At 45.4% G+C, this 26,462-nt stretch overlaps 1 protein-coding gene across 2 annotated transcripts in view; it reads right to left on the bottom strand.

Moving 5' to 3' along the window:
• DNAI1 (dynein axonemal intermediate chain 1) overlaps positions 1 to 26,462 on the bottom strand; it is a 168,968-nt gene that overhangs the window by 82,083 nt on the left and 60,423 nt on the right. For both annotated transcript variants that reach the window (XM_087885484.1, XM_087885485.1), the window contains 3 exons: positions 16,190 to 16,274; positions 12,360 to 12,477; positions 10,012 to 10,055 (listed from right to left, as the gene is read on the bottom strand). In XM_087885484.1, coding sequence (XP_087741610.1) covers positions 10,012 to 10,055; positions 12,360 to 12,477; positions 16,190 to 16,274 — 247 coding nt within the window. The remainder of the gene's footprint in view (positions 1 to 10,011; positions 10,056 to 12,359; positions 12,478 to 16,189; positions 16,275 to 26,462) is intronic.

Genomic DNA, 26,462 nt, shown 5'->3' with positions numbered 1-26,462 from the left:
AAATCACTTCAATCAGGACATCCAGGCTCAGGACCCCAGCCGGGAACCCCAAAGTTTATTTCATTTATTTATGAAATATCTTCCTTAACTGGCAACAGACAGACTCAATACATGTTCCTCCTTCTCTTTTTGCCCATCACAACAACCCTGTTCTTTGGCTGTTTACTGTTGGCTTGTTTGGCCGTTGTTGATAAGCCAACAGTAAACAGCTCCACTACTCTGCAAACCCCCATCCCTCCTAGCACTGATGATGTTCCCTAGCTGGGTCATGAAATGTCTTCAGGAAAACCACCAAGCTCAGAGAGCACCTAGGGCCCCTCAGTTCTCCTCCTCCTCCTCCTCCTCCTCCTCCTCCATTCCACAAGCCTTATTCCCTTCAAGCACTGATGACGTTACTTAGTTGGGTCATAAAACGTCTGCATGAAACCAGCGAAGCTCAGAGAGCACCATGGTGCCCACAGTCACGAGTCTGAAACCTGCTCTATTTCATGCCCAGGGCCAGATCTTGATTTCACAGCTGGGGCCACACCACCAACTTGCATTTTTTGACACATATATCCCCTGCACAGCTATTGCAGATAAAGGAGGTGTCTGCCTTTTCTTACTGGTTCCTTAAATACGGGTGGCAAGGACATCCTAATCTACATCATATATTTCAAACGTGATAAGAATTTTGGGACGATATCTAGGGGAATTTTCAGTATTTCCTAGTACAGTGTTTCTCAACCTTGGAAGCTTGAAGATGGGTGGACTTCAACTCCCAGAATCCCCCAGCCAGCGCTGCTGGCTGGGGGATTCTGGGAGTTGAAGTCCACCCATCTTCAAGCTACCAAGGTTGAGAAACACTGTCCTAGTAAGAATTAATTTAAAGCACCAAAGGAAATGAATGTTTGCATCACCAAAGACATTCTGTTAGCATTTAACAACTGTTGAACGTGCCTATTTTTAATAAGGATTTTATTTGCAGGATGCAATTTGCAGGATGCTCACTAAATATTTAACAGTGCCATCAAGTGGTAAACATTTTTTTGGTTCCAAATTCATGTAAACAGCAATGTGTGGTTTGCAGCTGCCGCTCAGATTGAAGGAAATCTAGGGAAATCATTCCATTTGTAGGATCCAACATGGTTTAGTTTAACGAACGATTCTGATAAGGTTGCACAAGCTCATAAAATTCTACGTGATTGTATAGGAACATGATTTCGCAGCCTGGATGAGCTGAAAACAATTCTGCAAATCCATTTGTTGAATACGTAGACATGTATATGCAAAATCTTAGGAGACACAGCTGGGTAGCAGTCAGTGACCTAAACTTCCTGACAGAGGTTTTCATTTCATTCTCATGCTGAAAGACCTCTTAATTTTTTTTCAGTCGTTTATTCAATGATAAAAAGTTTAAAAGAAATAGGTTACTTCAGAAATAATTAAGACTGTGGGGTCCTTGATGTTTCATGGCCCAATTAGGTAATGTTATCCGTGCTAGGAGGGAGGGAGGTTTGGGGGGGGGGAGGAGGACTGTGGGGTGCTTGGGGCTCTCCGAGCTTGATTATTTCCTTTCAGACATTTCATTACCCAACTAGGTAGCGTCATCAGTGCCAGAAGAGGGGTTGTGTGGAGGGGGGAGGAGGAGGAGGAGGAGGAGGAGGAGGAGGAGGAGGAGGAGGAGGAGGAGGAGGACGACGACGACTGTGGAGTCCTTGGTGCTCTCTGAGCTTGGCGGTTTTCTTGTAGACATTTCATCACCCAACTAGGTAACATCATCAGTGCTAGAAAGGAAAGGAGTTTGCTCTCTATTTATTGCCCTGTCAGTTGTGGTGGGAGCGTTCTTGATGGTTGCTTGGTTTGGCTATTATTTATTCCTTGACTGTTTGTCTGAGTTGGGAATTCCATGATTGGGGTATTTTTTACTTCTTGACTATTGCGCTAATGTTAATCTATATCATTTCAGAAAAATGGTTGTCCGATCTCTAAAAACTTCCAGTGTTGGAACATTCACTACTTCTGGTGGCAAGTTGTTCCACTGGTTAATTGTTCTCACTGTCACGGAATTTCTCCTTAGTTCTAAGTTGCTTCTCTCCTTGATGAGTTTCCACCTGTTGATTCTTGTCCTGTCCTCAGGTGCTTTGGAGAATAGCTTGACTCCCTCTTCTTTGGGGCAGCCCCTGAGATAGCGGAAGACTGCTCTCATGTCACCCCTTGTCCTTCTTTTCATCAAACTGGACATACCCAGATCCTGCAATTGTTCTTCTTATGTTTTAGCCCAGAAGACTAGAATAGACATCCAGCTCATTAATAAAAACATCACACAATACAGGACCCAGAAAGGGCCTTTTTTTTAAAAAAAAATTGATTTATATGCCGCCCTTCTCCGGAGACTCAGGGCGGCTTACAATGCGTTAAGCAATAGCCTTCATACTTTTGTATATTTATACAAAGTCAGCTTATTGCCCCACAAACCGGATCCTCATTTCACCTACCTTAGAAAGGATGGAAGGCTGAGGCAACCCTGAGCCTGGCGAGATTTGAACTTAAACCTTTCGTAACCCTTCATTTTCACCTTCTACAGTGAGGATGAACCACAGAAGAGCCAGAGCCCTCAAAGTAACCTAGGGACCTTGGAGGTCATCTAGTCCAACCCCCCGCTCACACAGGAAACCTATACTAGGGATTCAAACAGCCGATCTGCTCCAGAAACCTCCTGGCCATCTCATGTCGAATGCCAGATTGTTGGTTTTCCTGAGCCTTTCCCTTCCTTTTTTTGAAAACAAGAGACAAAATTTGTTCTACTTTAGTCGTCTGTCAGCTCACATCTATCGAGGCAGCTTTGAGAAATGCTGCTTTAGCACGTGTGGGGGGGGGAGATCCATAATTAAATTGCCATGGGAAACGGAAAAGGTTATGCGCTAGAACTCCTTCCATTAACGATCTAGAAGGCAGCATTGGAGCGCGGATTAAGATCAAGTAAATAAATGCATTTGCTTTTAAATAGCAGTGCCAAGGGCAATCATTTGACCTCCTGGGAAACAAGAGAGTTTTGCTGCGAGGTTGCCTGCAGTTATGCCGAACACGCTCTCTCGGGTTTCGTCCCGATGCAAACACACGTGTAACTGGAGAAGAATTATTCCTCCAAGCTGGTAGGGGGAATAGGGAACACTTTACAACAACAAGACGACTCAAGATTCAGAGGGATCTCAACAGACTTGAGCGCTGGGCCCTGTGATCCGACAAAAGGGGCTGCCCCAAAGAAGAGGGGGGTCAACCTATCTTCCAAAGCCCCAGAAGGCAGGAGAAGAAGCAACAGATGGAAACTCATCAAAGAAAGAAGGAATCTAGAACTCAGGAGAAATTTCCTGACAGTGAGGACAATTAACCAGTGGAACAGCTTGCCACTAGAAGTTGTGGGTGCTCCAACACCAGAGGTTTTTAAGAAGAGATTGGATAACCATTTGTCTGGAATGGTATGATGTTTCCTGCCTGAGCAGGGGGTTGGACTAGAAGACCTCCGAAGTCCCTTCCAACTTATGCCATTCAGTGGTGAGAAAAGTAAGGACCTGCACTTAGGCAGGATAACCCAAGTGCACAGGTATACATTAGTTGGTACCTGGCTCAAAAGTAGCCAGAGTGAGAGGGATCTAAGTCAGTGGTGGGTTCCTCTTGGTTCGGTCCGGTTTGGCTGAGCCGGTAGCGGTGACGATATGACGGTTCTCCCCCCCGCCCTCCCACCCCCCCACGTTATTCTTACTTTTTATTTGGTCCCACCCCCAATCTATTGCTGCCTCCTGAGTCCCAGCTGATGACTAGAGGGAAAAAAACTGTTTAAACTCTTGCCGGGGGGGCTTCAAAGGGCCGTCCTACAGCTGATCAGTGTTAAAAGCAAACAAATGAGTCGGTTTGTAAGTGCGAGGACTGGTCGTAAGTGCGAGGACCTTCCAGAAATGACTCTGACCAGCTAGCCACGCCCACCTAGTCACATGACCTCCAAGCCACACCCACAAAGTAAGCCACGCCCACAGAGCCGGTAGTAAAAAAAATTTAGAACCCACCCCTGATCTAAGTATCTTAGTTGACCTTCACCTAAGTATGTGCCAGCCGTGTGTTGCAGCTGCCTACAAGGCCAATGCAATCCTGCGCTGCATCAACAAAGGGATAATATGCGAAGTGACAGTCCCGCTGTCAGCGTCCCAGCACTGACATAGAAAAGGGAGGAGAAGCCTGAACTTTTGCCTGCTAAATCCCTTTGAAGATTCGTTCTCCTCGGAGATGGGGAGGAGGGAGACATTCCTGTGACCTGACGAAGAAAGGAATCGGGAAAGTGACTTGGAAGATAGCCAATGAGAAGCAGAGAATTGGGGATCGGAAAGGGAGGGATTGGGGGGCAAAGGTCAGTACTGACCGCGAAAGAGTCAGGATCAGATGGCTGTGCTCGAATAAAGAGAAAATTTCCTTAAAGATCGGCAGTTTGGAAGTTCATTTATTTTGAGATAGCATCGAAACCTGACAGCCGCTTTATAAAGCTGGGGTAAGACCACACCTGGAGTACTGCATCCAATTTTGGTCACCACACTATAAAAAAAAGAGTTTGAGACTCTAGAAAGAGTGCAGAGAAGAGCCACCAGGATGATGAGGGGACTGGAGGCTCAAACAGACGATGAACGGTTGCAGGAACTGGGCATGGCTAGTTTAGCGAAGAGGAGGACCCGGGGAGACAGGAGAGCAAGTCATCCAATACTTGAGGGGCTGCCTCAGAGAGGAGGGGGGCAACACCAATAGCATTTAGACTTATAAACTGCTTCACAATGCTTTACAACCCTCTCTACGCGATTTACAGAGTCAGCCTAGCTCCCCCAACAATTTGGGTTCTCATTTTACCAACTTCAGAAGGAGGGAAGGCTGAGTCAATGTGGAGCCTGCTGAGATTTGAACTGCCAAATTGCAGGCAGCTGGCAGGCAGTAGAAGGAGCCTGCCGTCCTGCACTCTACCCACTGCGCCATCGAAGCTCTCAACCTTGCCTCTTGAAGGCAGGAGAAGAAGCAACGGATGGAAACTCATCAAGGAGAGAAGCAACCTGGAATTAAGGAGAAACCTCCTAACAGTGAGGACAATTGACCAGTGGAACAGAAGTTGCCACCAGAAGTTGTGGGTGCTTCATGACTGGACAGCCATTTGTCCAGAATGATATAGGGTCTCTTGTTCGAGCAGAGGCTGGACTAGAAGACCTCCAAGGTCCCTTCCGACTCTGTTATTCTGTGTTGTGCAGCCTGTAAAACCTCATAGAATTGCAAATCACAGAGTCCCCTTTTCTTGTTGGAAAGCAACACTCCTGGAAAAAGACCATCGTTGAGACCAAAGTTGTCATGTATGTACCCTAATGTTCAGCCAAAATGTTGGAGATGTGAATGTTTGGATGCTACGTATTATCATGTTTGGTGGACCTGTAGGAAAGTTAAGGCTTTTTGGATAAAAATTTGGTGGGTCATGCAGAATGTTTTGAAGAAAAAAATTCAATTTTCTCCACAACTGTTTTTATTGGGTATAGTTAAGGGTTTTACATTGGGTGAAACAAAATTGATATTGTACATGATAACAGCAGCGAGATTGTTGCTAGGTAAATACTGGAAAAATGAAGCTTTGCCCACTATTGAGGAATGGACTTTGAAGATGGCCAGTTTTGCAGAGATGGCGAAGATTTCAGCATACTTAAAAGATTGTTCACAAGAGACTTATGAATGGGAATGGAAAAAGTGGATAGAATATGTTCAGAACAAATATCAAACTAGAAAGTATCAAATAGCTTTTATTTGAAAATAATGTATTGGAAATATTTTAATGTAATGAGGTAAAGAGAAAAATTATACAGGGGAGGGAGGGGTTCAAGTTTACATATAAGTATCATATTAAGGGGTGTTTTTTTTTGTGTTTTCTTTTTACCAGTTATGAGTATATTATAGGGAAGTCTGGGGGGAGGGGAGGGTTAGGGAGGGTTAGGGAGGTTGGGAAGTCTGGGGGGGGGAGGTGGGGGGGAAAAAGGGGTGAAAATGTAATTGTAAAACTTTTGCAATAAAAAAAAAAGAAAAAGAAAAAGACCATCGCATTCCCAGGGCTCCAAACGACATCAAGGTGCCGTTTTTGTGTTGGGAATCATTGCACAACTTTGCGGGTTTCTCGTCTTGCCTAAATGAGCCCGTGAGAGGATTAGAAGGCCAACCTGAAGGATTGATTGGACGTCTCTTTAGGCAGTCAGAGCTCCGCTCTGCAGGCTGCTGGCCCGATAATGAAACACCGAAGCTCAGAAAAAGGGAGGCTGGATATCTTGATTAAAACCAGGCTGTAAGTCAGAAGAGGCACTGGGGGAATGTATTCAAAGGACAGGTAACACACAATAATACCCTCATCTACCCTAAAAACCTGGAGGTCTTTTAGAACTCCCAAATCAGTCAACGGAAGGACAAACTAATGGGGGGAAAAACACATTTATACTAATATATTTGGCCAGAGAATGGATCCTCAGTCCATTGCACAATACAAGAAAGTTTTAAAAATGGCACGGAGGTAAGTCGGGCTCAAATTATCGTCCTCCTTCTCTCCACACAACCCACTTCCTTCCTAACTGGGCCATGAAACGTCTGCAAGAAAACAACCCAGCTCAGGGAGCACCAAGCACCCCACTGTCCCTTTTCTCCTCCTCCTCCCCCTCCCCTTCTTCTACTCCTCTTCCTCTGCATTGCACACCCCACAGCCTTCTAGCACTGATGATGTTACCTAGATGGATCATGAAACGTCTGCAAAAAAAAACAACCCAGCTCAGAGTGCACCAAGCACCCCACTGTCCCCTTTCTCCCCCTCCTCTTCCTCTCCTCCTCTTCTCCTCCTCCACCACACTGCACACCTCTCTCCCTTCTAACACTGATGATATTACCTAATTGGGTCATGAAATGTCTGCAAGAAAAACAACCCAGCTCAGAGAGCACCAAACACCCCACTGTCCTTTTTTCTCCTCCCTTCCCCCTCCCCTTCTTCTACTCCTCTTCCTCTGCACTGCACACCCCACATCCTTCTAGCACTGATGATGTTACCTAGATGGGTCATGAAACGTCTGCAAGAAAAACAACCCAGCTCAGAGAGCACCAAGGACCCCACTGTCCCTTTTGTCCTCCTCTTCCCCCTCCATCCCTCCTCCTCCTCCATACTGCACACTTCTCTCCCTTATAGCATTGATAATGTTACCTAGTTGGGTCATGAAACGTCTGCAAGAAAAACATCCCCATGTCCCTCCTCCTCCTCTTCTCCTCCTCCTTCAGACTGCACACCCCTCTCCCTTCTAGCACTGATGACGATACCTACCATAGTTGGGTCATGAAACCTCTGCAAGAAAAACCACCCAGCTCGGAGAGCACCAAACACCCCACAGTCCAATCCTGAGCCACAAATATTATCTTCTATTACAGAGCAAAGAATTTAGGGAACAAGGATCTTGTATTTGAGCCCAAACCACAAAGGGCGTAAAAGAGTTTTGGGGCAGGTTTAACATTGCTTGAGAAGCCATAAAGAAACTTTCGCAACCCAATCCCGGAACCTTAGAGGTGAGTTGCTGCAGCAACATATTTTGTAATGGAAAGCAGCAAAGCAGCATGTTCCCAATCAATAAAATACATAGCAGCTTTCCGTCCTCTCCTGTTTCTACGACCTTTGCAATACAATACAGATAGTCCACCACTTGTCAAAAATGGTGTAGGGTCAGTGCAATCCTTAGCTGCATTAACAGAGGGAAACAATCGAGATCAAGGGAGGTACTACTCTACAAAGCCTTAGTAAGACCACACCTAAAATACTGCATCCAGTTTTGGTCACCACACTATAAAAAAGGTGTTGAGACTCTAGAAAGAGCGCAGAGAAGAGCAACCAGGATGATGAGGGGACTGGAGGCTAAAACATAAGATGAACGGTTGCAAGAACCGGGCTTGGCTAGTCTAGTGAAGAGGAGGATCAGGGGAGACAGGAGAGCAGTCTTCCAATATTTAAGGGGCTGCCACAGGGAAGAAGGGTCCAAGGCACCCGAAGGCCAGACAAGAAATAATGGAAGGAGAGATTCAACTTGGAAATAAGGTGGAATTTTCTGACAGTGAGAACCATCAACCCATGGAACAGAAGTTGCCTTCGGAAGTTGTGGGAGCTTCATCCCTGGAAGCTTTCAAGAAGAGACTGGACTGCCGTCTCTCAGAAATGGGGTTGGATTAGATGACCTCTGTTTGGGCGGGGGGTTGGACTAGATGACCTCCAAGGTCCCTTCCAACTCTGCTATTATTCTATTCTTCTTTTAAATATGCCACGGGGTGCAGGATCCTATTGGCCAATTAAAAATAAAATAGATATGCAAGCGTCCTAAAAGAAATTAGGCAAAAATATCGGAGAACTTAAATGCCTCAGCAACAATCAAGCTGCCAGCTAGAATTGATGGCCCCCATTGGCCATTTCCCCGCCACCTTTGTTGGGAGAGACGTGTAATCTAATAAGGACCATCCATTTTGCACACTCGGCCACACGCGGCTAATGCTTTCGGTTTAGAAAATGTCTTAGTACCAGCCGCCGCATTGACAGATTTGTTAAGTCTGATTTGCAGAAGCTAATTTGGGACCGCAATCAAGAGTTTTTAGCTAATGATGACGTCCTGGAGAAGCTTTGTGTAATCAGCCCTGTTATATATCTCAAATACTGAGATAAATATAACGTATAACTCAAATATTGAGTTATATAGATCTAAAACCTCTCAAATACTGGCAGTATTTCAGTATTTGAGGGGCTGCCACAAAGAAGAAGAGGGGATCAACTTATTTTGCAAAGCACCAGAAGGCAGGACAAGAAGCAATGGATGGAAACTCATCAAGGAGAGAAGCAACCTGGAATGAAGGAGAACAATGTTCTCACTAACAGTGAGAACAATTAACCAGTGGAACAGCTTGTCACCAGAGGTTGTGGGTGCTTCATCACTGGAGGTTTTTTAAAGAAGAGATTGGACAGCCACTTGTTTCAAATGGTACAAGGTCTTCTGGTTGAGCAGGGGGTGGACTAGTCTAGTTTCTTTTAAAAAATCTCCAGTGATGGAGCACCCACGATTTCTGAAGGCAAGCATCCCCAGGGTAACAGGATCAAAATTCAAGCACTTGGTGAGTGACTCATACTTATGACAGTTGCCGCACCCCAAGCGGGGTTCACATGATCCCCTTTTGCGACCTTCTGATGAGCAAAATCAATGGGGAAGTCGGATTCATTGAACAACCATGTTGAACAACTATTCTGATTGTTTGACTTGAGAATGAGAAAAACTCTAGAGGAGGGAAAGACCTCAGCAACCTGTCTGTGTGTTTGTGTGTGTGGTAGGTGTTCACTTTATTTTGATTCCTAAGGGATGCAGTGCTGCAAAACATTTTTTTGTGTGTTACACTCTTTACAATCTGCTAATCTAGCTGTGACATGATAGCAGTCTTCCAATATTTGAGGGGCTGCCACAAAGAAAAGGGGGCGGGGGGTCAACCTATTCTCCAAAGTACCAGAAGGCAGGACAAGAAACAACGGATGGAAACTCATCAAGGAGAGAAGCAACCTAGATTTGAGGAGAAACTTCCCAATGGTGAGGACAATTAACCAGTGGAACCGCTTGCCACCAGAAGTCGTGGATGCTCCATCACTGGAGAAAGACTGGACAACCCTTGGTCTGACATGGTATAGGGTCTCCTGCTTGAGCAAGGGGCTGGACTAGAAGACCTCCAAGGTCCCTTCCAGCTCTATTCTGATTATTGTGCTGCAAATCTGGAAATAACTGGAAATGATTTTAGACAACCAGGAAAGGCGTCTCGCCGAGCAACCAGCTCACGTGCCGTTTAAACACAACCAAGTCCCCCAGGATGTAAAAGTTGGTCTGTAGGATCTAGGAGGAAAAAATGAAGCAACGGGGACTGAAAAATCTCTGGCTTTATCACCAAGCGTTGGCATAACACAGCCGAGTCAAAACTCACAAGAGCCGTGTCCAACGAGGAACGAGTCTTTGTACTTGGGGTTCCTGCAAGACAAAAGAGATGTAAACTGTCAGCATTCCGGTCTTTTGACAATATTTGTAGCGTGTTACAGACACATTTTGTTCCAGGGGATTGTTAAGGACATAAATACATTTTTGTAGAGATGGAGACCAGAGGGAGTGCAGGTTTCCAAGTACTGAAATACTTTTTAAAATAATTAGTACATTATTATATTTCAGCATCAGAACTTCCTAACTATTTATTTATTGTATATTTATTTATTGGTTCGATTTATATGCCGCCCTTTTCCAGAGACTCAGGGCGGCTTACAATGTGTTAAGCAATAGCCTTCATACAGTACAAACATATTAAACTAGGTTTAATGATTTAGAATTATAATAATCAATGCACGAGGAAAGATTTTGTAAGCTTGAGATTGTCCAGCAGAAAAAAAACCTCAGTGAATACTGTAAAATCTTCTTGCCTTTCTGGTATCTATGGAGTTCCATAGATACCAGAAAGGAATGCTAAAATTCCTTGGGCTAATTATTTGAAGGCCATGTTTTTTTCTTTTGTTTTTTAAAGAGTATTTTCCAACCTAGGCTATTAATTCATGGCCCTCTTCTGTCCTAAAAGCAGTGTACATCCTTTGTCTTAATATTAAAAATATTGTTGTTAATATAAAAAAAATGAAAAATGCAGCCTGTGTATTACCCATATTATTCACACGATTCTCAGATTATCCTCTCAGCTCTTGCACTCAATGTCTTTATTCACTTTCATTTTTCTTTTTTTAAAGTTTAAAAAAAATTTTTTTGAAAGGTCTTTGGTGCTTGGTGGCTTCCTTACAGATGTTTCATAACCCAAACTAGGTCACATCATCAGGACTAGCACTGATGATGTGACCTAGTTGGGTGGTAAAACGTCTGCAAGAAAAATAAAAGACAAAGACCCTTCATTTCAACCCACAGTCTTCCTCCTCCTCCTCCTCCGCGTCCTCCCATCTCCATCCTCCTCCTCTCCACAAACCCCTCTCCCTTCTAGCACTGATGATGTTACCTAGTTGGGTCATGAAACATCTGCAAGGAAACCACCAAGCTCAGAGAGCACCAAGGACCCCTCATTTCAACTCTGAGCCAGGGGTGAAATGCTCCCGGTTCGGATTGGATCGGCCGATCCTGTAGCGATGGCGGCAGGTGATTCAGAGAACCAGTAGCAAAAATCCCTGCCCCCCCTCCCCCCACCCATGCCCACCCAATTGCCCGGTCGCCTGCTTGCCGCTTCTTTTAAAAAAATGCTTTTAAAAGGGGGGGGGAAAAGGCTCTGACGATCCCAGCTGAGCCGCACGAACTTCAGACCCTTTTTTATTACTTTCAAAAGCATTTCTTTACAATCTAATAGTAAAAAAAAAACACGCGCCATAGCTGATCACCCCCCACTGCGCACGCTGTTCTACTTACCCCATGCCTCCTTTTGGCGTGCGTGGTGCGCACTACGCATGGACGCACACAGTGCACATCAGGGGTGGGTTCTAATTTTTTTTTTTACTACCGGTTCTGTGGGCGTGGCTTATTTTGTGGGCATGTCTTGATGGTCATGTGACAATTCTTTAGGATTTCGCAGAGGTACTGGTCTACCAGGCTTTTAACTGCTTGCAGAGCTGTACCGGTCTACTCATTCGTTTTTGGAGGCACTGGTCTACTCATTTGTTTTTGGAGGCCCCGGTCTACTCATTTGTTTTTGGAGGCACTGGTCTACCACCACACTGCCTTTTAACACTGATCAGCTGTAGGGCAGCCCTTTGAAGCCCCGCGGCAAGAGTTTAAACAGTTTTTTTCCTTCTAGCCGATCAGCTGGGACTTGGGAGGCAGCAATAGATTGGGGGTGGGGTCAAATAAAAGGTAAGAATAACACGGGATGGGGGGGTGGCGGGGGAGTGGGGGTGGCGGGAGGGCCCAGCTTCCAAACAAAGAGAACCGGTTCGGTGATGTCACATTGTCACCGCTACCGGCTCGGCCAAACCGGGCCGAACCAGGAGGAACCCACCACTGGTGCACATGTGCAGCCAGCAAACCAGTAGTAAACCGGTTCCGATTTCACCACTGCTCTGAGCTACAAATATTCTCCTTTTTTTTTCTCTCCCCAACCCCCGAAGTAAATGAAAATAACAAAAGAAAAACTATAAACGTGACCCAAGAAAAAAGAAAAAGAAGCGTATGTAACAAATACAACGTTAACACTGAACGTTTTCCATTTCTCATTTCCATTGCTCAATCATCAAGATAAGCAGTGTGGGTTTTCACAGAGCGCCCCCCCACCCCGCTTCTGCCTGCAGAGAAGGCTCTCACCAGGAGAGGGCGGTGACAGCCAGCCGCTTGGCTTTGTCGTACTGAAACTTCCAGAGCGGCAGCAGCGTCCCCATGTTATCCCGGTATTCATCGGAGGCATCTTCGAAGTACTTGAAATCTAGCAAAAGCAAAAACAGTTTTAAAATCTGCGTTAGCAAATTATTGCGCAAGCTAAGTTTCAGGGGACTAAGGTGTACCAGTTATGATTGCACAATTTAAATAAACAAATGACACAGGGCAGTGATTCTCAATCTTGGTTAGTTTTTTTGTATTTAATTTGATTTATATGCCGCCCTTCTCCGGAGACTCAGGGTGGCTTACAATGCGTTAAGCAATAGCCTTCATCCTTTTGTATATTTATACAAAGTCAGCTTATTGCCCCCACAAACTGGGTCCTCAATTTACCTACCTTAGAAAGGATGGAAGGCTGAGTCGACCTTGAGCCTGGTGAGATTCGAACTTACAGTAATTGCAGGCAGCGGATGTTAATAAGTGTTAATAGCAGTGCTTTAGTCTGCCGCGCCACCATGCCAGCTGGGGAATTCTGGGAGTTGAAGTCCAGCTATCTTCCATGATTCAAAGTTGAGAAGCGCTGGTACTGTATAGGGAAGGTTGGACTAGAAGACCTCCAAGGTCCCTTCTGTTATATTGTTAATTAATCAACGGAACAACTTGGCTCCAGAGGTTGTAGGTGCTCCATCACTGGAGGCCTTTAAGAAGAGATTGTTCTCCTGCTTGAGAAGGGGCTGGACTAGAAGACCTCCAAGGTCCCTTCCAACTCATTCTGTTATTCTGTTACCTCTAATTCAGCACCGTCTTTGCTGGCAACTCAGTGTTCTCAGCAACAATCTTTCCCCCCCCCCAACTTTGCATTCTTACAATCACAGCACTAGGCAAGAAGTTAGCACTCTTGGTTCCCACGGGCTTTGAGTCATGTCAAAAGAGCCTGGATAGCTCTGCAGAAAAGGCACTGCAATTTAACACCAGCTGTCTGCAATTAAAGTAACTAAATTAAAGTAAGTTCGAATCTCTCCAAGGCTCAAGGTCGACTGAGCCTTCCATCCTTTCTAAGGTAGGTAAATTGAGGACCCAGATTGTGGGGGCAATAAGCTGACTTTGTATAAATATACAAAAAGTATGAAGGCTATTGCTTAGCGCATTGTAAGCCGCCCTGAGTCTCTGGAGAAGGGCGGCATATAAATCAAGTTAAAAAGAAAAAAAAAGTAGCAACAGCACTAGCAGCAGTGTTTAGACTTATATACCGCTCCATAATGCTTTGCAGCCCTCTCTAAGCAGTTTACAGAGCCAGCCTCTTGCCCTCAACAATCAGGGTCCTCATTTTACGACCTTGGAAGGATGGAAGTCTGAGTGAACCTTGGGCTGGTCAGAATCGAACTGCTGGCAGTCGGCAGAATTATCCTGCAATACGTCATTCTAGGAAACTATGCCAACAGATTTAACTGATTAACAGAGTTGGATCATCTAGTAGATCATCTAGTCCAACCCCTTGACTGTTTCTCTTTTTAAACTACAGAGTTTCCTGCTTGTAAAGAGGGTTGGACTAGAAGACCTCCAAAATCCCTTGTAATTCTGTTATTCGTCGTTAAGCGAGTCACGTCCAATTTTACGTCTCCTTTTTTGCCACGGTTGTTACGCAATTCCTCACAGTTGCTAAGCGAGTCATGCGGTCATTAAGCAAATCTGGCTTCTGCCCCCTCCCCACTGAATTTGCTGGCCAGAAGCCAGCTGGAAAAGTGGCAAATGGCATTTCCAAGCACATGAATTTTTGGGGATGTTTGGCTGTAAGTGCAAGAACCAGTTGTAAGTCACTTTTTTCAGGGCCATTTTAACTCTAGAGCGGTCACTAAATGAATGGTTGCAAGTCAAGGACTACTTGCATTTCTTTCCTCCCGTTCTCAATCTGTCCTGGGTTAGGATGATGTTTTAAATTTCTAAACTTTTTGAGTTGTAAGCCTCCTCGGAAGCTCTGGGGGATTAAAAGATTTTTGAAGCTATACAGAGGTAGTTCTTGACTTTATGACCAGTTGCTTAACGGCTATTAGTAGTTACGGTGGACCTCTCAAAAGCTACTTTTGCATGTTTTCTTTTTAAACTTTTGCATGGGATATTGTTCACATTGTTTTATTCTTTGTTGTTAGCCGCCCAGAGTCCCCCGGGAGTTGGGTGGCATAAAAATGTGACTAATAAATAATAAATAATAATACTTACGACCAGCAGTCGTTCACTCTTATGACCAGTGGTGGTTGCTACCAGTTCGACCTGGTTCAGGCAAACCGGTAGCAGCTGTGGTGGGAGGCTCCGCCCACCCTCCCGAATGTCATCAAATACGCTCTATGCATGCACAGAAGTGGTGCACGCGTGAGCAAACAGGTAGCAAAGGTAAGTAAAACCCACCACTGCTTATGACCAACAGCAGGGACTGGAAATGGAAGCAAAGGCTCATCGGAGCCAAGGAAGGAAACGAGAACAAGCAAACGTCTGCAGAGATTCTCAAGTCATTCAGGTCCTGGTTGTCCCAAAGGTGCTTTTCCAACTGGACTTTCTGGTTTTTCTTTGAAGAGGTTTCACTTCTCATCCAAGAAGCTTCTTTAGTTCTGACTGGATTGTGGGGGAATGGAAGGATTTATGTTCCTTGCAGACAGCTGGTCATTTGCGTCCTTTTTTAGAGAGCCGTTGAGGACACCTGGAGGTTTGTCTGTGTCCTCAGGGCCACCTGAGTTTATGAAGTGGTTCTTTTGTCCATAAGCGCATGGCACAACATAGGAGAACAAAGCCATCATAGATTCAGCAGTCTACCTGCATTTCAAAGACACAGGCCACTCGTTTGAAGACAGCAAAGTCCACATTCTGGACAGAGAGGACCGCTGGTTTGGAAGAAGGGGTCAAAGAGGGCATCTATGTCCAAATTGAACAGTCCTCTCTCAACAGAAGGAGAGGGATACGACATCATCTACTGTTGTGGCCCGCCAGCAGCCTGCGCGGATCGTGGCTGATCCCGATGAAGAGGAGGCTGGTGTGATGTCACGCCAGCAGCCTGCACAGCCAGCGCTCGCGTCGGACAGCGAGGAGGCCGAAGAGGATGTGGTGCCAGAGGCAGAGACTCAGCCAGGGCCTTCAGAACCTCCAGAGGCTCCTTCAAGTGGAGAGAGTGAAGTGGAGGAGCCTCTCTTCAATGCTCAGGTACGCAGGGCGGCCAAAAGGCAGGAGTGGCAACTCAAGAGGAGGAGGTCTCCTCGAGAGTAAGGTTTGAAGATAATTGGCCACTCCCTTAGCCTATTTAAGTCGCAGGCAGTTAGTGCGTTCTTGCTGGAAACAACTCGTATTATTATCAGAGTATTTTGGTTTATCATATCTTGTTTTCTGGGCTGGTTGCCAACCTTTGCCGGTCTTGTTTATTCTTGCTACTTAATAAATTTGATAAGGACCGTTGGTGTGTGTCAATATCCTTGGAAATCCGGAGCTGGGGCAGAACATCTATCTCCTGTCTATAATTCAGTCCTTTCAGCAGTTCCGAGAAGGCTGCACAGTCATTTGCACCACTCAGGTAATGCTGAGGACACAGAGAAACCTCCAAGTGGCCTCAACGACCCTCTAAAAGGATGCAAAGGACTGGCTGTCTGCAAGGAATATAAATCCTTCCATTCCCCCACCATCCACGCAGAGCTGAAGAAGCTTCTTGGATGAGAAGCGAAACTTTGTCTTCAGACAAAGAGAAGAAAGTCCAGCTGTGTCTGGAAAAAAGCACCTTTGGGAGAAAAAGGGCATCCCTTTCAGGCAGCGTCGCGGGCAGCCTTCTTCTGGGTCCTCACCTTGAGCGATGTCATCGAAGGTGTTCTGGTTGACCATCCGCTCCACGATCTTCGCCGCCTTGGCCACTTTGTTGATGTCGTCGCTCTGTTGAAAAAAAAAGGGAACGGGAAGATTCGAGAGCGAAGCAAGGAGGCCCCGCGAGGACTTCTGCCTCGTGCGCTCGCAACGCACCATTCGGCTTTGGGGTTTTCTATCGCAAGACGTGGCGCTGGCTAGCAGCTGCCTTGGAGTGGCGGGATCTCCAGCTAGGATGGAGGAAGGGCAACATCTGCAGGGCTAGAAGGGAGGAGGGTTTGGGAGGAGGAGGAGGAGGAGGACGACTGTGGGTTCTTGGTGCTCTCTGAGTTTGGTGGTTTTCTTGCAGATGTTTCATTACCCAACTAGGTAACATCATTCATATCAGAAGAAAGGGGTTGTGTGGAGTGGAAGAGGGGAAGAAGGGGCGAGGAGGAGGAGGAGGAGGAGGAGGAGGAGGAGGAGGAGGAGGAGGAGGAGGAGGAGGAGGAGGAGAACGACTATGGGGTCCTTGGTGCTCTCTGAGCTTGGTGGTTTTCTTGCAGACGTTTTATTACCCAATTAGGTAACACCATCAGTGCTAGAAGGGAATAGTGCTTGCAGAGAGGAGGAGGAGGAGGAGGAGGAGGAGGAGGAGGAGGAGGTGGTAAATGACTGTGGAGTCCTTGATTCTTGATGCTCTCTGAGCTTGGTGGTTTTCTTGCAGACGTTTTATTACCCAACTAGGTAACACCATCAGTGCTAGAAGGGAATAGTGCTTGCAGAGAGGAGGAGGAGGAAGAGGAGGAGGAGGAGGAGGAGGGGGGGGGAAATGACTGTGGAGTCCTTGATCCTTGATGCTCTCTGAGCTTGGTAGTTTTCTTGCAGACATTTTATTACCCAACTAGGTAACACCATCAGTGCTAGAAGGGAATAGTGCTTGCAGAGAGGAGGAGGAGGAGGAGGAGGAGGAGAAGGAGGAGGAGGAGGAGGAGGAGGAGGAGGAGGAGGAGGAAAATGACTGTGGAGTCCTTGGTCCTTGATGCTCTGGGAACTTTGTTGTTTTTATAGTTTTATTACCCAACTAGATAAGATCATGATTGTTAGAAGGGAGTAGTGCTTGCAGAGAGGAGGAGAAGAAGGAAGAAGAGGAGGAGGAGGAAGAAAATGACAACTTGGTGCTCTCTGACTTGGGTTTTTTCCTTGCAGACTTTTCATGACCCAACTAGGGAACATCATCAGTCGTGTGATAAAATACCTGCAAGAAAACCACCAAGCTCGGCGAGCACCAAAGACCACAAAAGTTTTTTTTTTTTTTTTTAAATTAATAGGTTCGCAAAAATTACCAGTTCAAATTTCAGGCCATAATCCTAAACCTCCACTCTAAGGTAGCTTGCAAGCTTCCTTCTGGAACTGGCCTTTGCTCAGCTTCAAAAATCTTCTGCTCGGTGCCAGATCTTATCCCCCTTGCTTGATCAAAGGCCCTGATTCCGCACTTAATTGTTTCAGGGCTGCGTGTGCGAATTATACCCCACTGAGCCCCATGAAGATCATTCCACAGCAAGAACCTCAGCCCTTGTCAAAATCAGCGGGGCTTTGATTGCGCTACTCGCCACCCCGAGCACCGATTTATTTTGCGTCTTTTTGAAGCAAAACATCATAAAAGTTAATATGTCTATCCCCCACCCACCCCCCTTTTAAGAGACTTAGGGAATTGACTTTCCCAGCCAAGCTTCCTGACTTGCAAACTCTCTGCCGGGAGGACTGGCTTAGCAACCCAGTCATTCTCCCTTTCTGGGGAATTTTCAGTCCTATTATTTTCTACAGCAGCAATAATGAAAACCTTTGACATGAGGCACCGTATCCGTTCGTGGGAAATAAACATTCTGGCCCGATTGCAATATTCACCTTGAAAAAAGAAAACTCGCGTTTATCTGGGAGCTACAGATTGCCTGCCACAAATAACCTCTGTTTTGCAGGCTTTTAATTACTCAGAAATAAAATACCGACGCAAATAATGTTCTCCGGGCAGGATCTCTGCGACGTTGGTATGGAAACCAGCCGTTGGCCCAGAACGAATAGGATACAGCCAGAAATCTGGCTGACAGTTTTTGTCAAAACCAATGGAGCAATGCCACAGAGCGGTGGTTATTCCAAAGTCTTCCTAAATAGGGATTGGATGGCAAGGCTGAATGCTCCAATATCCTAAAGACAAAGGTATGTGTGTGTGTGTGTGTATATATATATGCAAAAAATTAAAATCTCGGGTGTTTTCCCACGTCATTGTAAATAAGTTGGTTAAAATGTTTAAAATTCTGGTTAAAATCCCAGATTTTAACCTGGGATTTTAACCATAATTTTAAACATTTTAACCAACTTATTTACAACGATGCGGGAAAACACCAGAGATTTTAATTTTTTGCATATGCACACCCGCGAAAACTTAAGAAGACACACACACACACACACACACACACACACACATATACACACACACACACACGTGTGTGTGTGCGTGTTTTTCCTCTACCCAGGTTTTCCCTATGTAAAGGAAAAACGTAAGAGGAAAAACACACATAAACCCTATGAAGAAGTAAGAAAATATATATATATACATTCATACATACATACACACACACACACACACACACACACACACACACACACACACACACACACACATATATATATATATATATATCTCCAAAAAAAAAAAGCTACTAGTGAGGGATCCTTGGTGCTCTCTCAGCTTGCAGACATTTTATGACCCAACTAGATAAGATCATCAGTGCTAGTGATGTTACTTAATTTGAGTAAACAAACATCTACAACAGTGTTTCTCAACCTTGGTAGCTTGAAGATGGGTAGACTTCAACTCCCAGAATCCCCCAGCCAGCAGCGCTGGCTGGGGGATTCTGGGAGTTGAAGTCTACCCATCTTCAAGCTTCCAAGGTTGAGAAACACTGATCTACAAGAAAAGGAGGAAGGGGGAGGAGGAGGGGGAACAAGGGTGGGCTGCTGGGGGTTCGCAGGGGTTCAGGAGAACCTCTAGCTAAGATTCTGTGCAGTTCAGAGAACCCCCAAATCCCACTCTTTGGCTGGCCCTGCCCACCCCACCCCTCCCAGGAGTCCCCATGAGGCCCGTTTTGGATGCAGGTAAGTGCAGGGAACACACAGAGGCTGGGAGAGAGTGAAAAACAGGCCTACCGGAAGTTCGGGAAGGCCGGAAGCGGGCCCGTTTCTGGCCTCTAGAGGGCCTCTGGAGCCTGGGGAGGCCGTTTTCACCCTCCCGGAGGCTCGAGGAAAGCCTCCAGAGCTCAGGGAGGGCAAAAATGCTCCCCCACCCATGGTGCAGGAGGCCGACTAGGAGGCACGCCCACCTTGGCCATGCCCACCCAGCAACCAGGCAGAGAACCCCTTGCTAAAATTTTTGAAGCCCACCCCTGAAGAGGAAGGCAACAGCTGTGGGATCCTGGGTGCTGTCTGTGCTTGGTTGTTTTTCCCATGCTGGCTGGGGAATTCTGGGAGTTGGAAGTCCACAAATTTTATGAGTTCAAATCCGCTTTAGCCATGAAAGCCAGCTGGGTGATTCTGGCCCAGTCGCTCTGTCTCTCAACCCAACCTACCTTACAAGGTCGCTGCTGTTGACCATGATCTTCATAACTCAATGGCTCAATTGTGGCCGTACTTTGAAGACTACCTGTATGTATTTTAGGCCTCATCTTAACCGGGGGGGGGGGGGGAGGTGTATCCAACCCTGGCAAACCTGAAGCAAGGCTGGCTGGGGAATTCTGGGAGTTGAAGTCCACAGGTCTTAAACTTGCCAAGGTTGGACACCCCTGGTCTAAAATACGATGAGAATTGTTTCAGATGAGTAAGAAGCCACATCAGGGTTACGTTATGATAACTTTGCCATCTCTTCCCACTTATGTCTGTATGACCGTAACTTCGTTGCTTGTATCCTTACAATTTATATTGATTGTTTCCTAGTATGATTTGATTGCTTATTTGTACCCTATGACTATCATTAAGTGTTGTACCTTATGATTCTTGACGAACGTATCTTGTCTTTTATGTACACCGAGAGCGTATGCACCAAAGACAAATTCCTTGTGTTCAATCACACTTGGCCAATAAAGAATTCTATTCTATTCTATTTTCTCCTTCCTTCCTTCCTTCCTTCCTCCCTCTCTTCCTTCCTTTTTTCTGCTTCCTCCCTCCCTCCCTCCTTCTTCCTTTTCTCTCCATCCTTCCTCCTTCCCTCCCTCCCTCCCTCCCTCCCTTCCTTTTCTCTCCTTCCTTCCTTCCTTATTTGTACCCTATGACTATCATTAAGTGTTGTACCTTATGATTCTTGACAAACGTATCTTGTCTTTTATGTACACTGAGAGCGTATGCACCAAAGACAAATTCCTTGTGTGTCCAATCACACTTGGCCAATAAAGAATTCTAATTCTAATTCAATTCCAACTGACATGGGAAATATCTACTTCAGTTTTATTTTGTTTATCTCCAATTTATATAGCTGCCTGTCCTGCCAGAAATATACATGGAATCCATGGCTTACCACCACAATGGAGCACAAAATTGCCATTGTGGAGCAACACAGTTGTTAAGTAAGATGTGCCCCATTATGACAATCGTTTTGCCACAGGGGTTAGGCGGAGCACTGCAGCTGCTAAGTGAATCATATGGTTGTTAAGTGAGTCCGGCTTCCCCCATTGAGGTTGCTTGCTGGAAGCCTGCTGAGAAGGTGACAAAGGGGATTGCATGACACCAGGATACTGCGACCGTCACAAATATGGACCAGTTGTCAAGCGCCCAAATTTTGATCATGTGACCTGGGGATGCTATGACAGTCGTAAGTGGGAAAAACAATCCTAAATCACTTTTTTCAGTCTCGTTGTAACTATGAGCGGTCACTAAATGAACTGTTGAAAGTCGAGGAGTACCTCTAGTAGATCTTAAGGCAGGGGTGTCAAACTCAATTTCATTGAGGGCCACATCAGGGTTGTGTTTGACCTTGGGGGGCCATGAGTGGGTGTGACACAGGACTGTCGGGGACACCTGTGGTGGCCAAGTGTTATTTTTTTTAATTTGATTTATATGCCGCCCTTCTCTGGAGACTCAGGGCGGCTTACAATGCGTTAAGCAATCGCCTTCATCCTTTTGTATATTTATACAAAGTCAGCTTATTGCCCCCACAAACTGGGTCCTCATTTCACCTACCTTAGAAAGGATGGAAGGCTGAGTCAACCTTGAGCCTGGTGGGATTCGATCTTACTTTAATTGCAGACAGCTGGTGTTAAACTACAGAGCTCTGTCTGTTGAGCTATCCAGGCTCAACTTCCCTGAGATCCTCCCTCACTCTCATTCTCATCTCCTTCCTTCCTTCCTTCCTCTCATTCTCATCTTCCTTCCTTCCTTCCTTCCTCTCATTCTCATCTTCCTTCCTTCCTTCCTTCCTCTCATTCTCATCTTCCTTCCATCCTTCCTTTCTTCCTTCCTTCCTCTCATTCTCATCTTCCTTCCATCCTTCCTTTCTTCCTTCCTTCCTCTCATTCTCATCTTCCTTCCTTCCTTCCTCTCATCTTCCTTCCTTCCTTCCTTCCTCTCATTCTCATCTTCCTTCCTTCCTTCCTCTCATTCTCATCTTCCTTCCTTCCTTCCTCTCATTCTCATCTTCTTTCCTTCCTTCCTTCCTTCCTTCCTCTCATTTTCATCTTCCTTCCATCCTTCCTTTCTTCCTTCCTTCTTCTCATTCTCATCTTCCTTCCTTCCTTCCTCTCATTCTCATCTTCCTTCCTTCCTTCCTTCTTTCCTCTCATTCTCATCTTTCTTCCTTCCTTCCTCTCATTCTCATCTTCTTTTCTTCCTTCCTCTCATTCTCATCTTCCTTCCTTCCTCTCATTCTCATCTTCCTTCCTTCCTTCCTTCCTTCCTTCCTTCCTTCCTTCCTTCCTTCCTTCCTCTCATTCTCATCTTCCTTCCTTCCTTCCCCTTATTCTCATCTTCCTCCCTCCCTCCCTCCCTTCCTTCCCGATATCAGGACTAAACCTTCAGTCAATGTAAAAAGGGAGAGAACTGGGAACGCCTGGATTTCTTCATTGCATTGGTTCTACTTTGTTTAGCTTTATTCATGAAGCCACACACACACACACACACACACACACACAATTGAAGGCCCTCTCAAAACTCAAAAAAAGCTAAACATTTTTTGTGAGAAGGTATTTCACATTTATTTATCTGATAGTATTTTAACCTGTGTCAGTAACAATTAAACTATTTGCTCCAAACAGCAAGATGGGTGGCATATAAATTAATTAAATTTCCTTCCTTCCTTCCTTCCTTCCTTCCTTCCTTCCTTCCTTCCTTCCTTCCTTCCTTCCTTCCTTCCTTCCTTCCTTCCTTCCTTCCTTCCTTCCTTTTCCTTCCCTCTTCATTCTCTTTTCTTCTTCCTCCCCCTCTTTCCTTCTTTTCCTTTGTCTTTCCTCTTTCCCTTTCTCCTTTCCTGTCCCATCTTGCATGTTCAAATGCAAAAGAGGAAACATTTCTCCTTTTGTTTTGCTTTTAGAGCTCCATTTTTAGAGCTCCATTTTTGCTGGGCCGGTCCTTTGCTGTTTCCAGGCTGGTCCTGTGGGCCAGATCTAAGCACCCTGCAGGCTGGATACGGCCCGCGGGCCTTGAGTTTGACATGCCTGTTTTAAGGCATGTCACCCCGACACACACCCTCCCGTGTCTTCCCCAGAATTAGCAGCACAAAACAGCAGCCATTGCGCCAATGACAGCCTCCCGGTGGGAATTAATGAAGCGTGCCAAGAAAGCGCTAATGGAGACCCTCCTGGAACAATTTCTGTTTCTTCCTAATGATCTATTTCTGGCAGGCTCATCTCTCTGAGCCAGTAATAACATCCCAAGTGCCCAGTCCTCATGAGCACGAAGATTTACCGCCGTCAGTTGAGACTCACTTCCCGGTGGGGACTTTTGTTAGTGTTAAAGAGGCCTGTTTAAAGACAGTCCTCGACTTACGAACCTCAATGGAGCCCCAGATTTCTGCGGCTAAGGGAGACATTGGTTACGTGGAGATTTTGTCCCATTTTTTGACCTTCCTTGCCACATTTGTTAAGTGAAATCACTGTGGCGGTTCAGTGAGGAAAACAGGGTTGGGAACCCGATCTGGCTTCCCCCATGCATTTTGCTTGTTGGAATGTCGCAACAGAGGATCACGTGACTCCGCGATGCTGCGACCAACATAAATATGAGTCAGCTGCCAAGCGTCAAAATTTTGATCATGTGACCGCCGGGAATGCCACAATGGTCTTAAGTGTGAAACATGGCCATTGTTGTGGGCCATCAGCGGCCTGTGCAGTTAGTGGTTGATTCCGACAGCGAGGAGGCTGGTGTGGTGCTGCGCCAGCAGCCTGTGCAGCTGGCGCTCGAATCAGACAGTGAGGAGGCTGGAGAAGATGTGGTGCCAGAGGCGGGGATTCAGCCAGGGCCTTCAGAACCTCCAGAAGCTCCCATAAGTGAAGAGGAAGAAGAGGAGGAGCCTCTTCTCGATGCACGGGCGCGCAGAGCTGCCAAAAGACAGGAGTGGCTCCTCAGGAGGAGGTCTCCTTGAGAGTAAGGCTTGGGGCTAATTGGCCACTCCCTTAGCCTATTTAAGGAAGGACGACGACTGAGGCAATTTGCAGGAAACAACTTCGTTCATATTCCTTTGTGTCTTGATTCCAGAAAACGTTTGATTTGGCTCTTTTCTCTTTCTTATCAGTTTTCCTGCAAATTGCTTCTGGGCATTCTGCCAACCACAGTAAGATTATGGTTATCTGAAATACTGTGCCTCAGAACTGAGTTATTATTCTTTGAATTCTTGTTGGCTGTTAATGAAGTTAAATGAAGAGCCCTTGTTCAGAAAAGACTGATTTAAACTGTACTTGTGTTCGAACAACTACTGAGAAAGCTCATTAGTAGTCCTTAATTAGTAAACTAAGGTTTGTACGGACTTTGTGTGTGCTGCGTTCTTTGGGGTCCGTAGCTGGGGCAGAACAGCCATAAGTAGCTGCAAGACTACTGTACGTACAAAAATGGAAGGATTTTTTTCGATCCCCGCCCTGGATGAATGGCTACAGGAGCTGATGGAGTTGGCTGAAATGGCTAAATTCAACGTTTTGATCAAAGAAAAGAATATAAGTACTTTTGTGGCTGCCTGGAAACTGCTTCTGGACTTTTTTTTTTTTTTTTTTTTAATTTGATTTATATGCTGCCCTTCTCCGGAGACTCAGGGCGGCTTACAATGCATTAAGCAATTTGTGCTCGAGGTGGGGAAAAAATGAAACTTTCGATTTTGGCTTTTACTGATTAGATTGATTAGTTTTTATAGAAATGGAGAGTTTATATTATTATGAGCCCTGGTGGTGCAATGGTTAGGGTGCAATACTGCAGGCTACCTCTGCTGGCTGCTGGCTGCCTGCAATTTAGCAGTTTAAATCTTACCAGATTCAAGGTGGACTCAGCCTTCTATCCTTCCGAGGTCGGTAAAATGAGGACCCAGATTGTTGGGGTTAATTAGCTGACTTTGTAAATCCCTTAGAAAGGGCTGGAAAGCACTGTGAAGTAGTATATAAGTCTAAGTGGTATTGCTATTTTCCTTCCTTCCTTCCTTCCTTCCTTCCTTCCTTCCTTCCTTCCTTCCTTCCTTCCTTCCTTCCTTCCTTCCGCCCTCTCTCTTTCCCTCCCTTCCTTCGTTCCTTCGTTCCTTCCTTCCTTCCTTCCTTCCTTCCTTCCTTCCTTCCTTCCTTCCTTCCTTCTGCCCTCTCTCTTTCCCTCCCTTCCTTCGTTCCTTCCTTTCTTCTTTCCTGAGCCATTGTGGCGCAGTGGTTAGAATGCAGTATTGCAGGCTGATTCTGCCCACAGCCAGCGGTTCGATCCTGACTGGCTCAAGGTTAACTCAGCCTTCCGTCCTTCCGAGGTGGGTAAAATGAGGACCCAGATTGTTGGGGGCAAGACGCTGACTCTATAAACCGCTTAGAGGGGGCTGTAAAAGCACTGTGAAGCGGTATATAAGTGCTATCATTATTATGGAAAAGTAAAAAGTTATGGTTCAGCGTTAACACTTTATGCAACAGAGGGAGAAGGAAATCAAAGCTTTTTCTAACCCTAACCCAATGTGTCTTCGTTTTTCTATTTTGTATTTTATTCTATAATCTAATAAAATTGTTTAAAGATGGGTGGAAAAAGTGACCGTAAGTCCCTTTTTTCAAATGATGTTGTAATTTGGAACAATCACTAAATGAACTGTTGTAAGTGGAGGACTAGCTGTATAGGGGTGTATAATTCAGCAGCGAAGTTTCAGGCTTCACACAGATACAGGGAGCTGCTTCTCTCCCCAGCAATGTGAAGGAAGGGAGCCGAGCGAGGGCTTGGGGCTTAATCCATCATTAGCCCCTGCATTGTCGGTCTAATTAAATCAGCAGTCAGATCCTTTTTCCTTCTCATCCGTTTTCGTTCCGAAAAATCAATTAATAGGCTTAAATCGATCGTCTCTTCCCTGCCACCCACTGGGTTTCCATCAAGGGCAGCCGTAATGGGGTTTCCTCGCATTTGGTTTAGTGTCCCACGGGAACTCGGTTAACTCTTGCACTAATTCTATTCAACAAACCACGGTTAACCTGGTAGTCCTAACAAGATTACCAGATTCTGTAAGGGCTTCGTTCCCTTGTGCCATCCGTCTGGGAAACTCGCAAGGTTCGTTTTTCTCGCCTTGTACATGTAATTTTATATTTATTTATTTATTTTGTCATGTATATTGGAGGTGGTATCCCTTTGAGAACTGTATGCAATGAAATTTAATTTTAATGTATGCCGATTAGTATACATTCAAAGTGACAATAAAGTTATTATTCTCTTTCTATTCTATTCCATTCCATTCCATTCCCTCCATATTTTCTATTCTATTCTATTCTATTCTATTCTATTCTATTCTATTCTATTCTATTCTATTCTACTCTACTCTACTCTACTCTACTCTACTCTACTCTACTCTATTCCATATTTCTATTCCATTCCATTCCACTCGATTCCATTCCATTCCATTCCATATTTCTATTCTATTCTATTCTATTCTATTCTATTCTATTCTATTCTATTCTATTCTATTCTACTCTACTCTACTCTACTCTACTCTACTCCATATTTCTATTCCATTCCACTCCACTCCACTAGATTCCATTCCATTCCATTCCATTCCATATTTCTATTCTATTCTATTCTATTCTATTC

Source organism: Pantherophis guttatus, chromosome 2, assembly GCF_059756535.1.
Source record: "Pantherophis guttatus breed Tessera chromosome 2, ASM5975653v1, whole genome shotgun sequence".
NCBI classification, from domain to species: Eukaryota; Metazoa; Chordata; class Lepidosauria; order Squamata; family Colubridae; genus Pantherophis; species Pantherophis guttatus.
Note: the sequence above shows the minus strand (reverse complement) of the source record. Positions and strands in the feature narration are given on the sequence as shown.